At 40.1% G+C, this 23,759-nt stretch overlaps 1 protein-coding gene across 1 annotated transcript in view; it reads left to right on the top strand.

The window, feature by feature from the left end:
- gdap2 (ganglioside induced differentiation associated protein 2) overlaps positions 1–17,374 on the top strand; it is a 50,060-nt gene extending 32,686 nt beyond the window's left edge. The window contains exons 12-14 of the mRNA XM_061723312.1: positions 913–967; positions 2,236–2,379; positions 13,927–17,374. Coding sequence (XP_061579296.1) covers positions 913–967; positions 2,236–2,379; positions 13,927–13,968 — 241 coding nt within the window. The 3' untranslated portion in view covers positions 13,969–17,374. The remainder of the gene's footprint in view (positions 1–912; positions 968–2,235; positions 2,380–13,926) is intronic.
- Positions 17,375–23,759: the final 6,385 nt, after the last annotated feature.

The following is a 23,759-nucleotide window of genomic DNA, read 5'->3' as shown; positions in this document are numbered from 1 at the left end:
GGAAATATGCAAACAAAAAAAACAAACAAGTAAAATGACAACACAATCAAAAGCATATTCCATAACCAGAAAGGAGCAGGAAGAAGAAAATCTTATTATACCTGCCCCTCCCTCAAAACAAAATTGAACAATAATAACAGATGGTCTGCACAATTACTCAGTTAACATCACAAGGAAAGAAAAACAAAAAAATCAAAGATAGATTGTCTGTCTCCATACGCATATATTATACATTTTGACTATTTCATCCATACATTGCTATTTTTTTCTCTTTAAATTTCTTTTTAAACTGAAATATGTTTATACAGCCCTTTAAATCATAATGTAATGAATTCCATAACTTAATTCCAACAATTGAAACGCTCATCTGCTTTAAAGTTGTTCGGGCAAATAAATGTTTGAAATTAAATTTTCTACGACTATCTTCATTATTTGAACTGAAAGTAAACATGTATTGTAAGTTTTCTGCTAATGCTTTACATTAAGCTGTACATGATTGTGAGTGTCTGTAACTTAACCAAATCATGGAGTTTCAGTAATCTTGATTCAAAAAATAAATAATCCTTAACAACATAGACTTGTTGCTTAGCATCACGGAAGCTCTAGGGAGACTTTTATTTATTTGTAAACGAGCATCTTCAGGAGTTTGCTTATCGTCATTGGTTTTGAATTCATCTGCAGTCAACTGATGGCGCGGCAGCTTCAGAGCCGGTGACTTTATTAAAAAAATAATAAAAACCTCTTTGAACAGACATTAATGCTGATAGTTACTGCTAAAAAATAACTTCCCAATCACTATCCAGTCCCTTCCCTTTTTTTTTTTTCTTTTTTATTAAATGGTGTTTTATTTTCAAAGGGATTGGTAACCTCACTGACAATTCAGTCATAGGTCTGCCCTTTTATGTGTTACAGGTTTAAAAAGAATCTGAAGGCTTTCTACTTTGTGCATCCAACGTTTCGCTCAAAGGTAAGAATCCAATGTTTTCTTCTATTTTAAAATTCCTGATATCTGTATCGTTTCCAGAATGTGTTAATATGATGAGTCCTGTTTCTCAACAGTGACCTGTTCTTGATGCTTTAGAGGAGCAAATAATAACAGCATTATTGTTAGAGGTGGTTGCTTTCTTTCATTCATTTATTCATTCATTCCATGTTCCATTGTTTTAAAATTACACAAACATTTCTACCACTTTTCATCCAGTTTAATATTTAGATGGGTTAAAATGGCAAAAAATAAATAAATAGATGTATCTCCTTTTTCAGATCTATTATGTCGTAAGAGCACATGCGTTTTATGCCTGATTGTGTTTCATATAATCTACAAACCCATCAGCTTGTTTGTTGATTGTTGGATCAATAGCTAATATCTCCGGGCTTCCAGATAAGATATCCTGGCTAAGAGTTTTGGTTCCTTTTCTCCGATTTCTGTTTGAATGCCAGTTGATTTTAAAACACTAAACTAAATGTTTGAGGGTTTTGAAAGTTTGATTTGGGCCAGCGGGCTCTACCTCGGTTGCTCTCCACATGACCCGTTCGCCGTGACGACAGTAGATCTCACTCAGACGAGATTAATCAATGCTGGTCGGACAGCAAACAAACCGGAAAGCTTCCTATGCCCAAAAATATTGTTCTTTCCCCACATATTCTTAACAGTTTGTGTTCAGAGAGCTGTTTTCAGAGATTATACTTGTCAGAACCTGACGTGATTAGTCTGTTGGCGCATTCTTCATCTGCTTCAGTCTTGCAAACTTTGGCTGCAACAAAGGTGTTCTAATTGAAACAACTTGACCATCAGCATTATGGTCTTGGTTTTTATAATTTTGCCCTTGGGAAAAGTCTAAAACTTCCCAAATGAAAATCTGGATCATTTTGATCACATCATGTATTTGAATGCTTACTCTGATCCAGAAGAAAATTCAAACCTTCTGAATATTTCCCTGTCATCGCAGAAAAGCACTCCCTGAGTATGTTCTGGTTTGTCTCAGTTTCTTTATTGTTTATAAGAACTCGAGAACTTTTTGATCTGATTGGAAACTTTCCATCGGACCATTAAAGTGTCGTTAGAGTTAATCTAGTTCTGTTATTTTCTTCAGAGGGTTGTGTTCTGTTTCTTTTCCTTTTTTTTTTCCTTCCGTAGTTAAAACAGGATTAATATCTTGGTAACATAGAACAAACAGTAAACTCTGTCCTCGACTGATGAAAGTGTTCATTTTTTCATTTGCAAACTCAATCCAGGTCTCAACGTGGTTCTTCACCACCTTCAGCGTGTCCGGCCTGAAAGACAAGGTCCGTTACCTGGACAACCTGCAGCAGCTCTTCACCTGCATCAAGCCCGAGCAGATCGACATCCCTCCGTTTGTCCTGGAGTACGATGCACGAGTGAGTAGCAGCACATGGACGCAGGGACGGATACGTCCACAACTCATGAAAGCATATCTGCACAGGTTCTGTCGGCACATGCTCTGTGACTTTCTTATGAAATCCCAGGAATTGATTAAAAACAAACATAAAGAGCTGAAAGATCCGGCGAATTTTTAACCCAATAGCCAACTAAATCAACAACCATTGAGCTAAACAAATCATTCTTGATCTGGTTTTGTCGTGTTTATTTGTGTGTAGCTAATTAGAGGTGGGCTATGACTGCGACATCTGTGACATGAGCTTTTTCTTTAAATGTGACTAGCGTGCAGTGAGTCTCAGCCTCCAGCTACTCAACAATCTGCTCCACGTGGTGAAATCAGTTCAACCATGGACTACAAACCCCCTCGTATTTATGGCCATTAACAAAGCCAAAGGTTGTGCTGGGCAGCGGCACGACCACAGAAGTTAGTGGAGATGGACACATGCACTCACGAGGCAGCAGTGCAGCCGTGCACATGACACACATGCTAAGCTGCTGATGTGAAGTTGGCCTGACACTGCACTTCCATGCCGTATTGTTATAGTTAGGAATTGATCCAGTTGACACACTTCATCTATCTACGGTGCTTTTTTTACTCACTTTTCAGCCGAGAAAGCATTCCTCACATCTTCTCAAAAATGGCTTTTACTCCCATCTGCCACTCATCTATGTGGCTCCGTCTCTCCTGTGTACAACTAATAAGTGAATGAGGTCGCTGGTCTTCATCGAAAAGCCATTAAAGGAGCAAAGGTGTTGCGCGGCGTAGCGCCGAGGTGTGGAGGCGTTCTTGAGCGTTTGAGAGCAGAATCACTGAACCGTTTGGTAAATAAAGTCTTATCTTTCTGACCTGCTGCTTTGTTCTGTGACCCTGCAACACTCTGCCAGCGGAGTGTTTAAACACAAACGAGGGCAGAGTCGGGGTCAAATATGTGCGTTTGGTTTGCAAGGTGGGAAATGGGGGGGAAAAATGTATTTTACCTGCTTTTAAACCTGGGAAAATATTTGCAAATAGGCCAAGTAAAAAAATCTCATCATAATCATCATAACGAAACATATGTGCTGGATCTTTTTTTGTGTTATCAATAACCTTTTTATTATCAGGTGGTGAGTAAAAACAAGCTTGTGTTTTGAGTTACGTACTGTATAGCCTCACATCCGTTCTCGGTTTGCTGTGTTTTAATAAAAACCTAATCTACCACTGATCTTCTGCAATCCTCACATACCAAACTCTGAATTGTGTTTACACCCATGTGTGTTTAATTTCCATCACTTCAGAACACTCTTTTATCTCAGTTTGATATTTAAAAGAGATGAGGCAGACAATCAGCATCTCATTTGTCTGTTACATGTGTGTATTTTTACTGCAAATGACCTGATTTAATCAGTTTGCCTGCAGACTCAATTAAGATGACCTTGTACAGGACACCCAGCGTTACTTCCTGAATTCATTAAAGTCAAAGCTTTGACTTTGTTTAATAAAAAAAAAAAAAAAGTCTGGTGAAGTTAAAAGAACAAACTGTGTTTATTTGAACTTGAACAGCTTTACTCTGCTGTGTCAAAGTCTTGCAAGAAATTTCAACTGAATTTTGGATTCTTAAAGAATATTTAAAGGCATCTAATCCAAGGAGTAATAAACTCTAGCTCACACTGTTCAATCACACAAGTTTACATGAGGCCCCTCATTAGAATAAAGATAAAATCTGTGAACGTGTTGAGGAAGAAGTACATGTGATAGCAGGACAGGGGCGTATCTAGAGGGCAACATAGTCTGACCCACATCTAGAAAGACGTAGGGTCTGAGAACCATCCGTGGGCCTGCCCTCACCGGGGCCGCACCAACGGGTGCTTATCACGCTCCCTCCCACGACCACGACCAATCAGAGCCACAAACACAGTGTTTCTGAGCTCTGGAAACAACTCAGCAGGAGAGTGTGTTGTGTGGAAGACACATGCATTTGCTTTTTTTTTTTTTTTGGTAAAACCGCAAATGCATCTACCTTACAAACAAATTATTTTATTGCCGTCTTCTGTTCTGTTTTTAAAGCTAAAATCAGAATCCTTAACTGTAGATGCCAAAGCCAGTTCAAACCGCCACTATTCCTGGGCTGGCCCGGCCAGAGACTCTACAAGTTCACAAGCGAGCCACAATGACAGTTTTTGACTGACAACATTGTACCATGTAATTAATGTATAAAACTTACAGTGGTTATCCATTCATATTATCATATTACACTTGCTGTGTTCATTTTGCTCGCATTGTGGCCGGCCTGGCCACTGATTTGACTGGGTGCCGATAACTTTTGGGCATGATATAGACTCTGGCGCTTCCAGATTTTGCCGTCCTGCGTGATTCGGCTGCCTCACAGATAAAGACAGTTGCTCTCACAATTATACATCACTTCCAAAACCACAACAGCAAAAAAATAAATGAATAAAACATCGAAATAACCCCCAAAAAAATGAATAAACTCCACAGAGAGGCATCCAAACCCAGTTGCTGTGAGATCACAGTGCTAAAGTTACAGATTATTCCGACTTGTATTGGCCTCTCAGGTTTCAGTCTCTAAGGGTTTTGTACACCAAACCAGAGGCGACACCCGGGCCCCCGATGCCTTCCCTTTGTTCTCAGTCTGTCAAAAATAATGCATATAAACAAAAACCAAACACTGCATTAAAACTCTCAACTAGGACATCATGTTTCTGCCTACACAAGAAGAAATAACTGCAAAACAAAAGTATTCTTATGTATTGTTGAATGGATTTTTTTTAAGTGAAATTGACTATTCAGTTTCAGTATTTCCATTTTTCTGTACTCAACAGCTCAGTTAGGTGGGTTCGTCTAGACTGACACTGTTAAAGTCACATTGACATATGAATCTGACACAAAATCAATATTTTAAACTAGTTGAGAGAAAAAAGGGAAAAAACACACACACATCGTCAGAATCTGACACAGCGTACGCTACGATATGCACTAAAAAGATAAGAGAGGGAAAAGTTCACAGAAGCTCAACAGCACGTTGTCAGCTTGCTGTAAAAGGGTCCTTAAACCGCACATGCGCAAGTGGAAACAATACTAAAACACATAATGGACTATTTATTGGGCTTCCGAGGCTCTGGTGCTCAACAGCTGCCTGATCTAAGTTTATCACAGGTAGCTCACAGGAGCCACCATCGTCCTTGTTGAGCCTGGACCAGACCTGTGTGAGTCGACCCTCCCAGGGTCGGGCTTCAGCACAGGTCCTGACTACCATCGTCTTCTTATTCATGCTGTTGAAATCTCGCTTGACATTCGTTCCAAGTGATCCTGGAAAATGTAACTCGAAAGGACGCATTAATGCAACCCAACAGGATTCCTTCAAAAAACATGAAAGCAAAACATAAAAAGAAATCAAGCTTAATGGGACTCTGAGAAAGAATCTGTTTTGGTGGAGTTGTGATAATGAAGTGTGACTATGAAGGTTATCACACACAGGTCATATTACTGTATTACGAGTTACCTTGAGCTTCCTTTGCCAAACTTTCATCCCCAAATCATGTCCGAGCCCACATTCTCCTTTTATAGCATTTTTGGCACACATAAAGCTAGTACAGACCAGTTCATATTCATGTTTGTTTACCAGAACACATGTGGATGATACAGTCCTACATCCCTCTGCATCAGATAGTAGCCGGACTCTCTAGAAGCATCATCGTACACTCTCTGATACCACTCTGTTGCTGGTGTCCAACCCAAGATTAGGCAGATTGAAGTCGTACAGCGCAGGATGTAATGATGTGTTACGACTGCAGGAATCATGTGGTGTGTAGACGCCTTTGCTCAAAAAGACTTTCCTGTTACAATATCAGCTTCAGATTCATGCAAAGGAATATATACGTACTTCTCCAAAGCGTCATGTAGCTCAGTCTTCTGTTTCTGCTACCATCAAAACCCAACTCTGTAAATCTGTACTCCCACCTCAGTTGTCTCTTCTGACAGCTACATATCAAATATGAAACGTTGTCACACGTCAGCAGTGATGACTTTAGTTTAGACACCATGGCAAGAAAGTAATGAAGAAAGAGAAAATGAGTGTCAGAGTAACAGACCAAACAAAAGTAATCCTGGACGGCACTTCAAGACCAACTAGACCTCTGTGCTGCCGATCAAGCTAAACACGATTAGAGTTTCTGTGTGCTGCTTTAAACTGCACGTATGGGAACACAACAGGCTGGTCTGTTTAAGGCCCGAGCATGGAGCCTTTTCCTCGTCCAGCCCTGCGCAGGAAAGCAGACGGAGCCATGTTGTACTGACAGCATAGTTGCTGCTGGGCTGAATTACAGTGCAGATGAAGTCCAGGGAATAATCGTTCGTGTTTGTTATGCGTAAGCCTGCCTTGTTACGCCAACTTTGTAAGATGAAACAAACCTTACACAACATCAAACACAATCTCATAGCAAGAACCTGATTCAAAAGGACTTTTTTTGACAATTTAAAAGTGTACATGATCTACAATATTGTGTAAAATGACGTTGTTAAAAGATGCAGCATGAGCTATTTTATATAGAGATCTGGCCCAAGCGTGCACTTTCCCATCAGTTACAGCGACCTCTTTCCTTTCATCCCCTGGAATTCACTGTTTTCATTCAGACAGAAACAGTTTAGTAGTTTAGACGCTTGTAGAGCCTGATATTTCCCTTAAGAGTTGTTAGAAGCCAAAAACAAGAGCAAATCTTGTTTAAAAAAGAAACGATAGTCTGTAAGGAACAACGAGGACAATCCACACATTTACATTAAGTCTCAACAAGGCCATTAACTGAACCTGTGAGCATCACAGAAGGGCAATATGTTTGTTATTCTTGATTGAAGTGTCAGGCTGCTACGGTGGTGATATGTTCCCTTTCAGCTTATTACAGTTGTGTTGGGCCTTTCATGGTTGAGCAAAACAAATAATTGGTTTCTTGTCAGATGGTGAATGGAACGGCTTTACAGATTTTTACATTTTCCTTTACTTCTTTTAAAAATTATGCACACTTTGGTTATTCTCGGTTACTAGCTTCTCTTGTTACTCTTATGTCAAAGTTTGCACAGAAATCTTTGCTCAGTTTAGATTAAGGTTATTGTACTTAGGGGGAGCCTGCGTTTTGCTGACCACTTCACGCCTTTTTTTGGATATTCATTGATGGATTATTGCCTTGATCTGGATTTTACGCTGTTTATGGATTGTGGATATTCATGAAATGATCCACAGATGTTTTTTCTGCTTGGAAATAAGGATCATGAAATAAAGCAAAGCTTGGATTTCTGTCATGGACAAAAGCGCGTCGGGTATTAGTTTCCTCCATTCAGCTGCTCGGCGACTCAGGTTGTCAAAATAATCTCCAACATAACTCGATGTGAACATTTTTGATTTGATTTATTTTATTTTTGAACATGTAAAAAAAAAAAAAAAAAAAAACAACACTTCATGAGAAGTTTGAGAAAACAAAACAAAAAAACAACAAAGAATTTCACCCTTTAAAACTTGTTATCTTGATTTACATCTGCCAATAAAGGCAAACATTCATGAGTAATTTGATTCCCAGCTACGTAACCTGGGAAATTTGATTTAGTCCAGTGTCAGACTAACATGTTCACATGCATTTTAAAAGTTCTGTATTAGTTAAAGAGCATTATTATGATTTATCACTCTTTTTAATTTTCTAAAATTATATTTAAGTGTCCCCAAGTAAAAGCTGGCCAAATCCGTCTGAACAGTGACATGTCGTACGTTAATGTGTCGCCTGCAAGTGGCTTAATAAATCACAATCTTAATCTCAGATAGCTGCCGGTTTCCCGGAAAGTGAAATGAAAAGAGAAAACAACTTATCAGCTACGCCATACTGAAGGTCTCCTATTCAAGTTTACAAATCTTGGGGTGCTGTTTCATTATAGAAAAAAAAGAAAGCCCTGCCCGACTATTTGTTCACCATTGTTGCAAGTCGAAATGAAGCGAGTAGACGAGAACTGTTTTAGGTCCTGTTTCCACACCATTAAACTATTTTTACATAAATGGGCCAGAGAGAAATATGTTGGTCATTCTTATCAGCTCTGTTCCAGGCCTTTCTTGTTGTAATTGGGCAGAACTTGAGGAAATCATTTCTTTTCCTTATTACGGTGAGGAATTTGTCGAGGCACAACTCACATTTGAGTCTCACCAGTACTGTACCCTCAGAGGGAAGCTTGTTTTTGCTGCAGGACATCCAGCTCTGTCTGCTTCCTTTCTGCTCAGTCAGCGGTGGATGAAGCAGCAGGACACGTGTGCAGAGTTCACCTCGTTACGTGTTAGGAGACTGTGGACTGTGTGAGGAAAGTTTTTTTTAGGCATTTTCTCACCTCCTTACCTTCTCTTGAGTGAGCCTTTTACATCTGAATACAGATGAAATCATGACATTGATAAAATTAGTGGATTAGTGGCAGCAGGCTAGAATTGCTTGGATACTGATACTGATTTTAATGAGTCCCTTTATAAAAATTTTGTTCTCCCCAACAGAGAAAAAATATAGTGAAGGAGATCAATAATACTAAAATCTGTTTGCATTAAGACCTAAAGATGTATAAACTGTACAGTCTCTTGCCAAGAACCACTTAATTTATCACTTCTTGCAATTTATAGTATGTTTTTTAGTTTTGTTTTCGTCTTTGTTCTTTTGTCTTTGCTTACTTGTTACTTGTCCAATATATCCATTCTTTTTCAATGTTTGAACCCAAATTATTAGTTTTGTTTTGTATAAAACCTCCTGAGTCGAGGTTCATAAAAGGGTAGGCATAATAAGCCTTGGCTTCAGCCTATACCTTTTCGGTGCCACTTAAAATATTGGACCTTTTTTTTTATGTTGTACTATGTTGTATCCAAATGGACCGAAATAAAAAAACTCAAATCAAAAATCAATCAAACATGACGGCACATAACCAATCACTTCACGTGTATTGTGAAATATGTCTGGTACCCCCATAGACAATTCCAGGCAAGGCAAATTTATTTGTATAGCACAATTCATACACCAAGCAATTCAAAGTGCTTCACAGAAGCATAAAATTACATTAAAATCATAAATACAAAATACATTTCAAAGAAAAAGAAAGAAAGAGGAAAAAAAAAGCATTAGAAGAAAATAAAATACCAATTTGCTTTAAAATCATTAAAAGGATATAAAAGATTTTAATTTACCGTGTATTATCATAAGCACAGGAGAGGAGAAGTGTTTTTAACCTGGATTTTAAAATGTTCACAGTTGGGGCTGATCAGTTCAGCTGAGCTTATTCCAGTTGTGCAGCATAACAGCTAAAAGCTGTTTCACCATGTCTGGTTTGAACTCTGGGCTCTGGTTAAAACTTGAACTGCAGTGTTCTGGATGAGCTGCAGTTGTTTAATGCTTTTTTGGGGGAGTCCAGTCAGCAGACCGTTACAGTAGTCGAGTCTACTGGAGCTGAAAGCTTGGATCAACTTCTCCTGGTCTGTTTGGGACATGAAACCCTTCATTCTGTATATGTTTTTAAGCTGATAGAAGGCTGTTTTGGTGATTGATTTGATATGACTGCTGAAGGTCAGATCTGAGTCTATCAGCACGGCAAGGTTTCGGACTTGAGCCTTAGTTTTAAGAGAGAGTGACTCGAGATGTTTACTGACAGCAATCCTCTTCTCTTTATTTCCAACAAAAAATTACCTCAGTTTAATTGAAGGAAATTCTGGTTCATCCAATTTGTTACTTGCTTAAACAGTGACACAATGACTCTATTGGACTGTAGTTATCTCGGGACAGTGCTAGATATATCTGTGTGTCATCTGCGTAACTGTGATAGTCTACATTAGAGTTCTGCAGAATTTGACCTAAAGGCAGCATATAAAGACTGAACAGAAGGTGTCCAAGAGCTGACCCCTGAGGAACTCCACATGTCATAGCCACTCGATCGGATTCATAATTTCCAATGGTCACAAAATAACTTTGCTCCTCCAAGTAGGACCTGAACCATTCTAGGACTGTTCCGCTGAGTCCTGCCCAAGTTTCCAACCTGTTCAACAGTATATTGTGATCCACAGTGTCAAATGCAGCACTGAGATCCAACATGACCAGACCTGACACCTTGCCTGAGTCAGTGTTCAACCTTATGTCATTTAACACTCTAATAAGAGCTGTTTCTGTGCTGTGGTGAGGATGGAGCCTGATTGAAATTTGTCAAAAAGTCCATTGGAGTTCAAGTAATTGCTGAGTTGATTAAAAACCACTTTCTCAATGATCCTACGTATAAAAGGAAGATTTGAGATAGGTCTATAGTTGGTTGACAAGGAAGCATCCAGCGTTCTCTTTTTTAAGAGTGGCTTAATGGCAGGTACTTTTAAGGGTTTAGGAAATGTACCTGATTGAAGTGAGCTATTTATTATTTTTTGCAAATCTTTAGTTTTAAAAAAAGGAAATTGCATCATTTTATTGATTTGCTGATTTGTGTTGATATTCAACCTTATGGATTGGATTTTTTCACTGAAAAAGCTAGCAAATTCATTAAATTTTTCTGTGGGAAGGAGTTCTGGAGCTATCTGCTTAGGGGGGGTTGTAAGCTTATCAACCATGGCAAACAGAGTGCGAGCGTTGTTGATGTTTTTATTAATAATTTCGGAAAAGTGTTGCTGTCTAGCCTTGCGTAACGCATGGTTAAAATTACATGGACGAAACATTAGGTCACGTGACCCATTGGTCTCTGAAGACCGGTTATGAAGCCCATTTTTTTCGTACGTGGCACAACCATGTTGCTTGGAAGCTGATGGAAAAATGCCCAGCGTATGTCAGAGTTAGCTTTGCTCCCAGTTCCTTCAGCCGAATCCTGCCGGAATACCTGCAGAGCTGCTGTCAGACATTTAGAGCGGCATATACCCTTAAACATGTTGAATCAGCGGAGAAAACAAAACGGCCGTGGCGTTTGCCCAAGGCTGGGTTAAAACTAACAGGTGGTTGCTTCGCTAAATGTGGTAGCATGACAATTACGGATGAGGAAGTGATAACGGCTAACCATTGGCTGAGCGTACTGCGTGGTACAAAACAAATGTACCCCCCCTCAGAGTTATCACGGATGTGAAATCCAACGATTGAGACTAAAATGGTTTTTTGAACCAGGCTGTAAATTTCTGTTCAAAAGTTGGACATTTTAACACAGGAGTCAATAGAGATTGACTTGCTTTTGCCTCTATCGGCCAGTCAAGGAACTGCAATGAAGCTTAGTTCCACATGAAACAATGAAACTTTATTCATATAGCACTTTTTGTACAATAAAATGCAGCTCTAAGTGCTTAACAGTAAAACCAAGACCAATCCACCCCTCCCCCGCTCCCTAGCATCCCTAATCCCTATCAATATTAAAACACATACAAAGATTAAAAGAAAGATCAACATGGAAAACATTGCTGGGCACGGAAGAACCAGTGAGGAAATGCTATCACATCATCACGGAGAGCCGTCTGCATCGGGAGGCGTCTGCTACACCTGCCAGCCAGACCGCATGGTAGGGACCACAACCCCCCCTGGGTGGAATAGAGTACCAATCACCATCTCGTTGGATGGATGTATGGACCCCACCACGACCTAGGGATGAGCAGACCTCGGCCCTTCGCTACGGTTACCGGAGTCAACCGCCCTCCCAATGCAGAGGACTCCCACTGAGATGGTTGGCGCTTGGGTAACCCTCTCACTCACGGCCGTTTCTACTGGTACAGACAGTTCTGAACCAATCACAACAAGGCAGGGGTGGGCTGTACCCGATAACTCAAACAGGACTCACAAGACGGTTGTAGAATTTGTAATAACTCCCAACATCTGATACCCACTGCACACCATTAGTCTGGTTGTCGATCTGCTCCCGCCACATGCCTCATTGGCGGTTTTCTTCTGTGTTTGTTCGTAGGACTCCCTGGAAATCCAAATCCAGAGGAACCTAACTGAGAAGTTACCAAAGGAGTATGTGGGTTGTGCCCATGAAGAATTTGCCAAATATTCCTTGCCAATGATTTAATAAAGTTCATTTTGTTTACAATTTAAATTGCTAATTATTTTTGTGCAACAAAGTTTTAGGTTTTTTAAATACCTGACATGTTTCGGCCATTCCTTTCGCCTTCATCAGAGTCACAAGATGGTGTGGTGACCCGTCATTTATCAGCTGATGATTCACGCCTCCTTTTAACATCAGCTGATAGATGACGGGTCACACAGACCATCTTGTGACTCTGATGAAGGCGAAAGGAAACTTAAAACTTTCTTGTCGGACACAAAGAATTAGCAAATTCCTTGCCAATGCAATGGGGAATGTCAGAGACGGGCCCTGAAGTGGGAGTCCCAAGAAAACTAAACCCCAAGAAGAAGATTGTTTCCTCACCCTGTCAGCACTTAGGTACCGTCAGCTGTCTTCTACAGATATGCAGGACGACATGGCCAACGGTTCTCTGCCCAGACAATCCAGTAAAGACCGGACACAGCCAGTCTCCGGTCTGATAGGGCTGCCAGGAGGCCGGGCATGACTGCCCTTCATCGACCGGGCCCTTTGGCCTGCTGTCAGCAACACGTCAGTGGAACCTGAACATGTGGAGGAATGTTATGTTCAGCGATGAGTCCAGATTCGTTTTGGATCGTAGTGTGGAGAACATGTGGAGAATGCTATGCTGATTGCTGCATCCATAAAGTAATATATTATGGTGGAGGCAGTGTGATGGTTTGGGGCGGCACCTCCCTCACTGGAAAAATTTGAATCGCCATCATTGGAGCTAATCTCAATGCAGAAAGATATCGAGATGAGATTCTGCAACCAGTGATTATCTCCGTAGTCTGGGACTGATCTCTATCCTCCAAGATGACAACACTCTCGCCCACAGAGCAGGTTTATCAGAAACTACCTCAGAGTTTGGGAGTGGAGAGGATGGAGAGCTGCCAGCAGTCCTGACCTCAACCCCACCGAACACTTGTGGGATCAGCCAAAGTGGTTGTGTAGGTCACTCTGACATAAACAGCACGTTTGTGTCAGACTGAGCAACACGACCACTTTGACATGCAACAAATGCTGCTTGAAGATCCGTCCCACCGCAGTGTGTGACCAGGCTGGTGACCAGCGTGAGGGGGAGGAGCCAGGCTGTTACGGCTGTGTTTGGTTCTTCCACACGCTTCTGACACTCCAGTTTGTTAACTGGATAAATTGCCAATATGTGTTTCATTCTAACTTCAGTCATCATCGGTACAACCCACATACTCATCCCACAGATGCATGCTCTGTACAAATGTGGCAGCATTCAAAAGGGAAATAAACAGCTTTCCAATGGTATAACGGTATACTGCCAAGAAGCATCGTTACAACAAATAAATAATCCACCAAACACAAATGTCCTTACTTTGTGTGTGAAGTATAGTTACTAGTTTAGCAGACAGATGTAGTTTTAAGGTGTTTAACTATATCTAAGATGGACCACTTGATGTTAGCTGGCTCCATTACCCTGAATATTTTTTCCTTCTTCTTTCTTCCCTCCTCCCAGGTGAACGGACCCTACCGTCCCTCGGAGGCCTCCGGTCTGTGACAGGACACCTCTCTGCTAAGCCAATGAAGAGAATTAAGCCTTTAATGGACTCCTAAAGCATCTGAAGCGCAGTGGGGAAGCCCGGCTTTTGTTGTGTTTCTGCCAAAAACAAATGGTGCGAGTCGCAGCCCGAGGTTAACGCGGTGCAGCCCAGTCAGCACTTGTCCCTCATCACGGACTATTTGTGAGTTTGGTATAATTTCTGGGTTATGCCTTACATGGAGGTTCTTGCATATAAAGAGTATTCACACCGTGTGATTCTCAGAGCCTTCCCATCATGTTTTGATATCACACATCCATGCTCATAACGCTGGTGGGACTGCAGTGAAGTAAACACGTCCTTGTGCAGTTTCACACCGTTTCATAACACACTGGAGAGCAGAAATGACCAACAATGGATTCAGTTCAGGCAGAAGTTAAAAGGTCCAGCCCAGTACACTGCAATAACAACCTTTATGCTCTTATGTAACTGCTCACGATAAACACAAGGGAGATTAAATACAACCCCTCGACTCAACCAATATCACTTAAGTCAGATCGCTTCCCAAGATGATTGACATCATCGCTTTCTTCTTTATGTCTAAATATGAAGGTAAACCCCAGAGATGGTTAACTCTAATGGATGTTTGAGACTTTTGAAAGATGGTGTTGGTAGATTTTGATTCTGTTTAGCAGAAGCAGGCGAGCTGCAGTTTCTCAAAGTGTGAGAGGTTTTGCTTCATGCTTTTACTGAATATTACAAAAAATAGCAACTAAATGTCTCGTACAATAAAGACTGTTAATCAGGATTTTTTTTTTTTTACATTTCTTGAAACTTTATAGACCTCAGAACTTTTAATCGGGATTATCAAAGTGGATTTGAGCCCATTGTGTTGAAAAATACATATAAGTGATTAAAAAAAATGGTTTACGATATTAAGGGGTCGGGTGTCGATGTGAGAAAATAATAAAAAAAAATTAAAGTTGTAAAATTCACAGGCATAAAAAACGTACTCTGAACCACAAAAGATAAAATAGAATGACCAGGAGGCTCGTATGTCCTGCTGTGTCATAAAGGACCAAACTGGATGTTTATGAAGATTCTGGACTAAAATTAATATATTCCTGGAGGCTAAATCTCTTTGTAAAATAAATTATATTTGTATTAGGCTGATGTGTTGCAGGAATAGTGATCAGTTTCATGTAACATCTTAATATCCCAGCTTTGTTTACTGTAAAGTTATTTCTTTATCTTAGTTACACCTCTCATAAACACTTAAATTTATTTAAAGCAACTCCTGGAAGGACAGTTCCCTGTTTTTTTTTTGCTGTCCAGTCATGATTATTAACATGTTTTGCCCGACATCTCTGCTTGTTATTTCCCACCATGTGCCAGACTGAGCTGGCCTTACCTTAAATCCTCGCTGTGATTTAATCTCCGATCATTTTGAGGAAGACTCCACCCTCCCGGTACCCCAAAAGTTGCACTACCACAATAAAAGCAGTTGATGGATGTGTGAGTAACGCCTGTCACCGTGGGCGGATTTCCCCCGCATGTGAGCCTTCGCCGCGTCATGTCTGCTTCGTTAAACAAAAGGAATCTGCTGGTTTTCATTCAGCTCACTGGAGCTCCTCCAGCCTCTCAGGGTGCATGTCCCGTCTAAAAAAAGGCCCCACTGATGTGAGAATCCCTGAATCTGACGCAGGCCCTCACTCGACACTACTACACGGACCAGAAGCTGGGTCTTCCTTGGAGAGGAGGAACTGCTGTATCATTGTTTAAAACACTTGGATTGTTTTGCTTAAGTTTTTAATCATTAAACAATCCCCCTGTGAAGAGAAAATGAGCAGTGTAGTGGAAGTAAATGATTGTGTAACGCCTTTAAATCAGTTTTCTGAGGTGCAGTGGGATGGAGATTACTTTTAAATAGACCTTCAGTGAAACGGAGCAAAACAAAACTCACCTCCTCTTGACAAGATGCCAGAGGCCATGTTACAGAAATAAGGATTTAAAGGCTGTTAAAAATGTGATTCACACACTGCTTCTAAAAATGTTAGGAAGTGCTTCAGGTTACTAAAGCGTGAAGGGATGAAGCCGAGCTTTATTGATCTTAATTCAACTGTGTTGAGCTGAGATTGTTTATGAAGGAGCCAGATGTGGGTTTCAGGAAAATCTGCCTTGTTTTTTTTTTCTTTTGGTTCCGTTTGTTCCACAATGCTCGAGATTTGAAGAAAGTGACTTCATTACTGTTTGGTTTCATTTTTTTTTTGTTTTTTTACACTGAATAAAATGCTTTTTCTCTGTAAAATAGTTTTTTAGTGTTCTTACTTGGACATGTATTGCTAAAACTAATCATTTAGGGAAGAGTTCTCTTGTGATCATTCAAGATCTTATATGTTTATGAAAAACAAGGGAATATAAGAATTGACTTCTGTAAGAAACTAAACGGCTTCATATATCACTTGCAGAAGAGTGCCGCTGCCTGCTCTCAACAAGTTCAACTCTATTTTTGTACAATGGGAAGTGGAAAGGTAGAACATGAAAAAACACTGTTGAGCACTCTGAGCCTGTGATTAGGATTAGTGATAAATTCAAGTTAAATAGGAAAAAATAAAGCTGCAAGCAGCATTGGTCAGGCCCTCACTGCCTATGGCCCCCCAGGTGCCATCGCATTCTTGGTCACCATTCACCATGAACATAGGAAATAACAAAATTCAGAGGTTCTGGTATAAATCACCAAACATTTACACACACCAGTGCGATGACATGGATTTTATACCATTTGCTTTCATTCAGTGTGCCTAATTTTGGCATGTCCCTGAGGACATAATGTGAGAAAAACAATTTTCCTTTCATCAAAAGGTTGTGCTATGGAGTCTTAATTTGAGCCAGACATTAAATAAGTTATTTTTATTAATTCAAATGAATAGTTTCTGTTTGAAAATGAAAACCAGTGGTCACTTTAATCTGCTTAATTATAGCTCCACTCCCATCAGCCTCTGTACCATAAACAGTCTCTTTTTATAAAGAAAGGGAAAGATGATTTAATAAAATCAAGAATCAGATGTGGAGTTTAAAAAACACATTTAAAACTGAGAGGTAGCCTGCTCCCTAAACCATCACAAACATAGTTGTTTGATGCTGTTCCCTCATCCATACATCACTTATACTACCTTTATTCATTGAGACTGATTATTAGTTCCAGTGAAGCAGCGTATCATTCAGCCAGCAGTTTGGCTCACTGGTGGGGTTTAATAGTTTCAGGGCAATGATTGAGCTCTGTGGTTTAGAAGAATATGCTTTATAAACAAAAACAATTTACCAGGTATGGATACACTGCATGTATTTTGGTACAGTACACTGAAAAAAATCAATCTAAGCGCATGTAAATATAACATATTTAAATCTGTGATATTAACAATAAAAAATGAAGTTTGTTGCTTTACATGAATACATCTAGTTTTTAACTTAATCTGCATTTGTTCAAAAAACAAGACATTGTGCATTTTTTCCTTAACAAGAAGTATTTATGTAACACCAAAGTGAAACATATCTTGCTTGATCTACTTTAAAAAAAATTAAGGCGACTTTTTCGCATGAGATTATTATGTAGATCAAGAAAGACTAGTCTTTGTATAAACTACTTAATTTTTATTATGTACAAAATTCCTTTGCAAGTAAAGTCAATTTAATTTTTTTTCCTTTCTTTCCTTCCTTTTTTCCTTTTTTTTTTTTTTTTTTAATTTTTTTCTTTTTTTTCTTTTTTTAATTATTTTTTCTTTTTAAAGTCAACTTAATTTTGATAAATAAAGTAAACTTAACACAATTAAGTTGACTGTACTTGCAAAATGTATTATTCACATACATAAAATTAAGTAGTTTATACAAAGACTAGTCTTTCTTGATCTACATAATAATCTCAGGCAAAAAGTTGACTTATTTTTTTTAAGTAGATCAAGCACAATATTTGTATCAGTGTAGGGCAGGGGTCTCCAACTCCGGTCCTGGATCAATGGTCGTCATTAACTTGTCATCAAGGTCCGGACATTTCTGTTGTTGACACAGCTCCTTGTATCATGGTGTTCTGAAGCAGGGAAAGATCTAAAACATGCTGGATAGGTGCTCTCCAGGACCGGAGTTGGAGAACCCTGGTGTAGGGGGAAACAACCGACCCAGGCCTCTGGGGGTCCAGGGTAAATCCTCGCTGTTCCAACACTCCACTGCTCCACGGGTGAACGGGAAGAAGTGAAAGTTGGGAGATGGTGCTCCAGGGTGCAGGGGCTCGTGTTGGGGGCACCGCACATGAAAAGATCATTACACGTTCTTTCATCTCAGCAGGATGCTTAAGCTGGCCTCTACCAGTTAAAATCTTACATGCAGATGAAGCAACACGTGAAGGTTTGTAATGAAGTTTTGATGAAGAACTGTCGGCTGTAAGATTAACCATGCAGCAATAAACATATTTACATTAAAGTTCTACAAACTCAGCACGTCTCACAAACGTCTTTCCTTTACAGTGTCAAACAGGTCTCACCTTGTTTCATTCATACAGGACTGTCTCAGAAAATTAAAATATTGTGATTTTCAATTACAAAAACACAAATGTCATACATTCTGGATTCATTACAAATCAACTGAAATATTGCAAGCCTTTTATTATTGTAATATTGCTGATTATGGTTTACAGTTTAAGAAAACTCAAATATCCTATCTAAAAAAAATTGAATGTTCTGGGAATCTTAATCTTAAACTGTAAGCCATGATCAGCAATATTAAAATAATAAAAGGCTTGCAATATTTCAGTTGATTTGTAATGAATCCAGAATGTATGACATTTTTGTTTTTTTAATTGCATTACAGAAAATAAAGAACTTTATTGCAATATTCAAATTTTCTGAGACAGTCCTGTATGTCCTCTCACCTTTTTCTATTCCTAAATTTCTAAATGTCAAATGTTACCAACAGAAGCTACACAAGGCTTAGGCTGCACAGACAGAACTGCTTTTTTTTTTTGGGTTTTCTGACTGATCGTAACTGGATTTCTGGAATAATAAGAGCTCAACATGCAGAGCAATAGTATACAGGTGCAATTAGCCTCTACAGGACGAGATAAACACTCAGAGGCTGATATTCTACCCAAATACGTCCTTATACATATAAGCAAACTGGATTTATGGTTGTGTTTATTTCACAATTATGCAGTTTCCCCTCTTTTTTTCTCTTATAAATATTATGACAGCACAAATGTGGTTTGTTTGCATTTGTATCTGAGAAAAATCTTCCTGGATACATCCATGATGGTGTGTGTTTTACTCTGCGGACACCAGAGAGACGGAGACATGTAAGTGGTTGAATGAGAGGGATAAACAGCAGGTGTTGCTTCTTTTTTTCCCCCAGGTTTTTTTCCACCGGTCTCACCTTCCCTTTGCAGAAAACAGTACCGTGTTCCAGGAAGTGCAGAAGTGCCACTGAGCCGATTAAAAGCCTCCGGCCTGCACGTCGGCGCTCGCTGCCTCCCGCCTCTCCATCCTGTGACTGCTGTGACCCTCCATCACGTCTCATCCTCGCCGCTCTTAATCTCTCCATTTCTCTTTGTGATGGGCTGGCTGGAGTGCTGAGGCAGAGGGGTGGGGGGTGGAGTGGTGCTGCTGCGAAGAGCGGCGCAGCAAATCCATCGTTTATGGATCTCTTTTCTGTGACGGACAGGGATTAGCTGGTCCAAACGTCCACACAGAGCAGAACACAGGAAATGATCAACCGCCTCTAAATGGTGCTGAGATCACACCGAGCTCGTCCAGCCCCTCAGTTGCAATGCAGGAGAATAATGCCGCGTGGATCCCTGGCTTGAGAGAAATAGACGGTTGCATTAATCATCAGCAGTAAGTAATGAGTTGGCTCCACTTTAATATCAAAAGTCTGCAGCTGCTGATCTGCAACGTCAAAGGAGACAACTTCCGCCACTTCAACTGTTCATTTCCACTCTCAAAGTTCTTTCTACCACTATGCCCCTGCTAGAAAAAAACATTATTGTTGCACTTCCACCTCTGGGTGACCGCAGAGAAGATGATTAAGTTGGATGTTGTCTTATTTTATTGTATATTGTATTACAAGCTGGTCTCAGTCAAATAAAACAGTTCTAAAACCACTTGAATCATTTTACAAAGGTGCCCTAAAAATCCATGATAAAAAATCATGTCGCTACCATATCTGTCATATTACGGAGGAGTATTAGGGCCAGGCAAGAGAAAAAAAATTGAGAGTGGACGATTTTTTTTATTGTGCACTTCAAGAAAAAAGACGAAATTTCGTGAATAAAGTCTAAATTTCGCCTTTTTTCTCAACATTTCGACTTTTTTCTCGACATTTCGACTTTATTCTTGAAATTGTATTTCAACATTAATCTCGACTTTTAGACTTTTTTCTCGACATTTCGACTTTTTTCTTAAAATTTTGACTTTCTCAACATTTCGACTTTTTTCTCGTCATTTCCACTTTTTTCTCAACATTTCGACTTTATTCACTAAATTTTGACCTTTTTCCTCAACATTTCCACTTTTTTCTCGACATTTCGACTTTATTCTCAACATTTCGACTTTATTCACGAAATTTTGACTTTTTTCTCGACATTTCGACTTTTTTCTCGACATTTCGACTTTTTTCTCGAAGTGCATAATGAAAAAAAAATCTTCCTCCTCTAAAATATTATTTTTATTTTTCTCCTGCCTGGCCCCAATACTCTTCCGTAGTCATATACTCAACAAATATGACATTTTAAACTTTGAGAATGTGATAAAGCACTCAAATGTCTGCTTACTTTTTAAAAGTATCCATAATGCTGCAGCTCCCCCCTTGAGAAAATTGTTACTCTCTTTTCTGAGAAGTCAACATGAACAACAAGATCTGTTACCAGGGGTGAGTGTCGTGTACCCAACGCAAAACTGCTTTTGGGAAGTCATCATTCTCCTGTATTGCAATGACTCAATGGAATACTCTGCCAACAGACATTATTTCATGCAGAAGTCCCAGCACCTTCTAACATCTAGCCAAGTGTTGGTTACTGTCAAGACAAGTGTGTATGAAGTGTGTTGTGTGTATGAAGTGTGTGTGTTGGGGGGGCAGCCTAGCTTTAAATCTTAGGTGCCAACATCTGACAGATATCATGCTTTGTTGAATCTGCTTCCATGTTTTTATTTTTCTATTTTATCTATTGTCTCTTTGCTTTGTTCTGCTCTGTTACTTATTTTTTCTTTTTCTATACTAATTGTTATGTACTATTCCATCAACCTGCCCAGGGACTGCAGGTGGAAAATAGCAAGCTGCTACAACCTGGCACAATGCATATTCTCTTGTACAAGATTAATGTCTTATTGTGCACTGTTCATGTTTTGAAATAAATAAATTACAAATTACAAAATGTAGCCACTTCGTAAGAAGTCAGTATAAGCACCTGCAAAACTTTCTCCTGATATTTAGAGCCATTGGTTGAGTCCTGGACTCGAGTACTTGAAGTCTGGTGAAAACTGTTGATGAATAAATAGATAAGTAAACAAACAAGTGATAAATCACCTGTTGGGAAGTAGGAAGAGCAGCAGAGACGGGCTCGTCTCTCGAGACATCACCGTGACTGGAGTGAAGTGCTGCTTTTATAGCTGTGCAGCAGCTGATCTGAGGACATCTCAGGCAGCATCAAGTGAACTTCAGAACCAGGAACAAGTCCAGGGGCCTCATTTATAAAAGAGTGTGTAGGATTCATACTACAAGTGCACGTAAACCCAAAAGCCGAAAATGGCGGGCGCAAAAAAAAATCTGGATTTATAAAACCGTGTGCACGCACACTTGCACGCAATGTTCTCTTTATAAATCACAGTCCAGCTGGAAGGTTGCGCAGGTGAATTCGCCTCATATCCCGCCCTCTACACGTCCACTTCATACCATAAATGGGCAATGCAAAGTAGTTCATGACTGTATTTGCATATGAATGAGCCTGCTGAGCATGCGCAGCGGCTTCCTGCAGTCTGTTTGTGCGTCAGGATGAATGAGACATGTCGAGCAACCGTGCCACTAAATTTCACGGAGACTGAGATCGAGATGTTGTGGATGAGGTGGAGGACAGGAAAACCACATTATTTGGTGGTCACAGTAAAAGTAGAAAAAGTATATAAATAGTATAAAATAAAGCGAGTGAGTGGCAGCACGCCGTTGCTGCGCTAAACGCCGTGAGTGCCACGGACAGATGTTGCAGAAAAAAAATAAGTGATGTGATCTGAAGGTGGATGCCAAGAGGTACGGAGCCCCTAAAGAGACACGGATTTTTTTTATATATATAATGAGTTTTACATGCGCGCGTGAAACCTTTAAGGCTGATTTATAGTTCCGCTTTACACCAACGCAGTGCCTACGGCATAGGTGTGCGCCGCCGCGTACCCAACAGCATAGGCTCTGCGTCGTTTTAACGCGGAACCATGAATTAGGCTTACGCGCACGCGTAAAGGTTTCACGCGCGCGTAAAACTCATTATATATAAAAAGAAAATCTGAGTCCCTTTAGGGGCTCCGTAGAGTGGCCCGGCACTCATTTGTTCTGTCCTCAGTCACTCTACAGTTGGAAGCATCGGGTGACGAGGGGGTTCCCGGCGTGTCCACCGCGGCTGCAGCAGCAGAGTCCTGACTGACGCTGTGCTTCAAACACAAAGGGACACGATCAGCGCTATTATAAGTCTGATATGTGATGACATTAAGAGTATGACATGAATCTGGCTTCATTTCACCACCTCACCGCCTGCGTCGCCAGTTCCCCATATCTTAAGTAAGTTCCTACGGGAGGGTCAGGGTTGCCGTAGGGATACGCACATTTTTCGGTTAGTTTTTTCTTTTTAAATCCCAACCTTTGCGTAGAAGGTGGCGTGCGCATCTTTCAAGCCCTGTTTTGTGCACAAGTAAGCTTTATAAATGAGGCCCCAGGACTGTAATCCTGGTGCTCACATTCAGTGTAAAGGGGGCACAAGAGTCCAACATCTGTTCCTATAAAATCTGGATTCATCACATGGTACTTAATAATTTACAACAGCCTCAAGATGTCTTCATCAATGCTCCAAACTTTCCCCTTCATGGACCAGTGAGATCACTTTGATGACAGTTTGGACAGGAAATGGTTTGGTTTGTCTTCCTTACTCCCTCTCTTACTTGTGCTCGACATCATGGGCCTCTCCTCTTCTACCCATCTGGATTCGGTGTCGGTCTTTAAGCCTCAGTCTGACGGCTCAGTCAGCTGCTCCCACGTATAAACAACCTCTCCACCATTACAGTTACTCATCACACCAGATGCTGAAAAGTGCCTTTAACATAAATCATTCATCCTGCAGAGCATCCAAACCAAAGACAAGTGATTAAAAAGAAATGATTCTTTTAATGAAAACGAGTTCAAGACAAAATCTCAAGATGTTACAATAAAAAAGTTGCAATCTGAGCAGACTTATTGCAAAAGACTGACACCGCGGAGCTTCGCTCTGGAATTAAAATTAATGAAACATGAAAAATGACCAGGGATTTACTTACTTATGGACCTTTTTATGTACCAATGTCCGTTCTCTGCAGTCTGTGTCAAGTTCCTGCGGTCATAAAATACACAACTTCTGCATCTCAGCAGCCGAGCTTGTTGCTGCTGAGATGCCTGAAACTTTTCCAGATTTCTCTACCTTTCCTCGTTCTCTGCTACCTCCCTTAGAAGCACTAACTTTTATCATCCGCTCAGACACTTATCGACGATATCGGACTTTTACTCTTGTGTGCTCTTGTCCTCAGTCGTTTTCTTA

Source organism: Cololabis saira, chromosome 6 (genome assembly GCF_033807715.1).
Source record: "Cololabis saira isolate AMF1-May2022 chromosome 6, fColSai1.1, whole genome shotgun sequence".
In the NCBI taxonomy this organism is placed as follows: domain Eukaryota; kingdom Metazoa; phylum Chordata; class Actinopteri; order Beloniformes; family Belonidae; genus Cololabis; species Cololabis saira.
The sequence above is the reverse complement of the archived record's forward strand: the minus strand, read 5'-3'. Positions and strand labels throughout refer to the sequence as shown.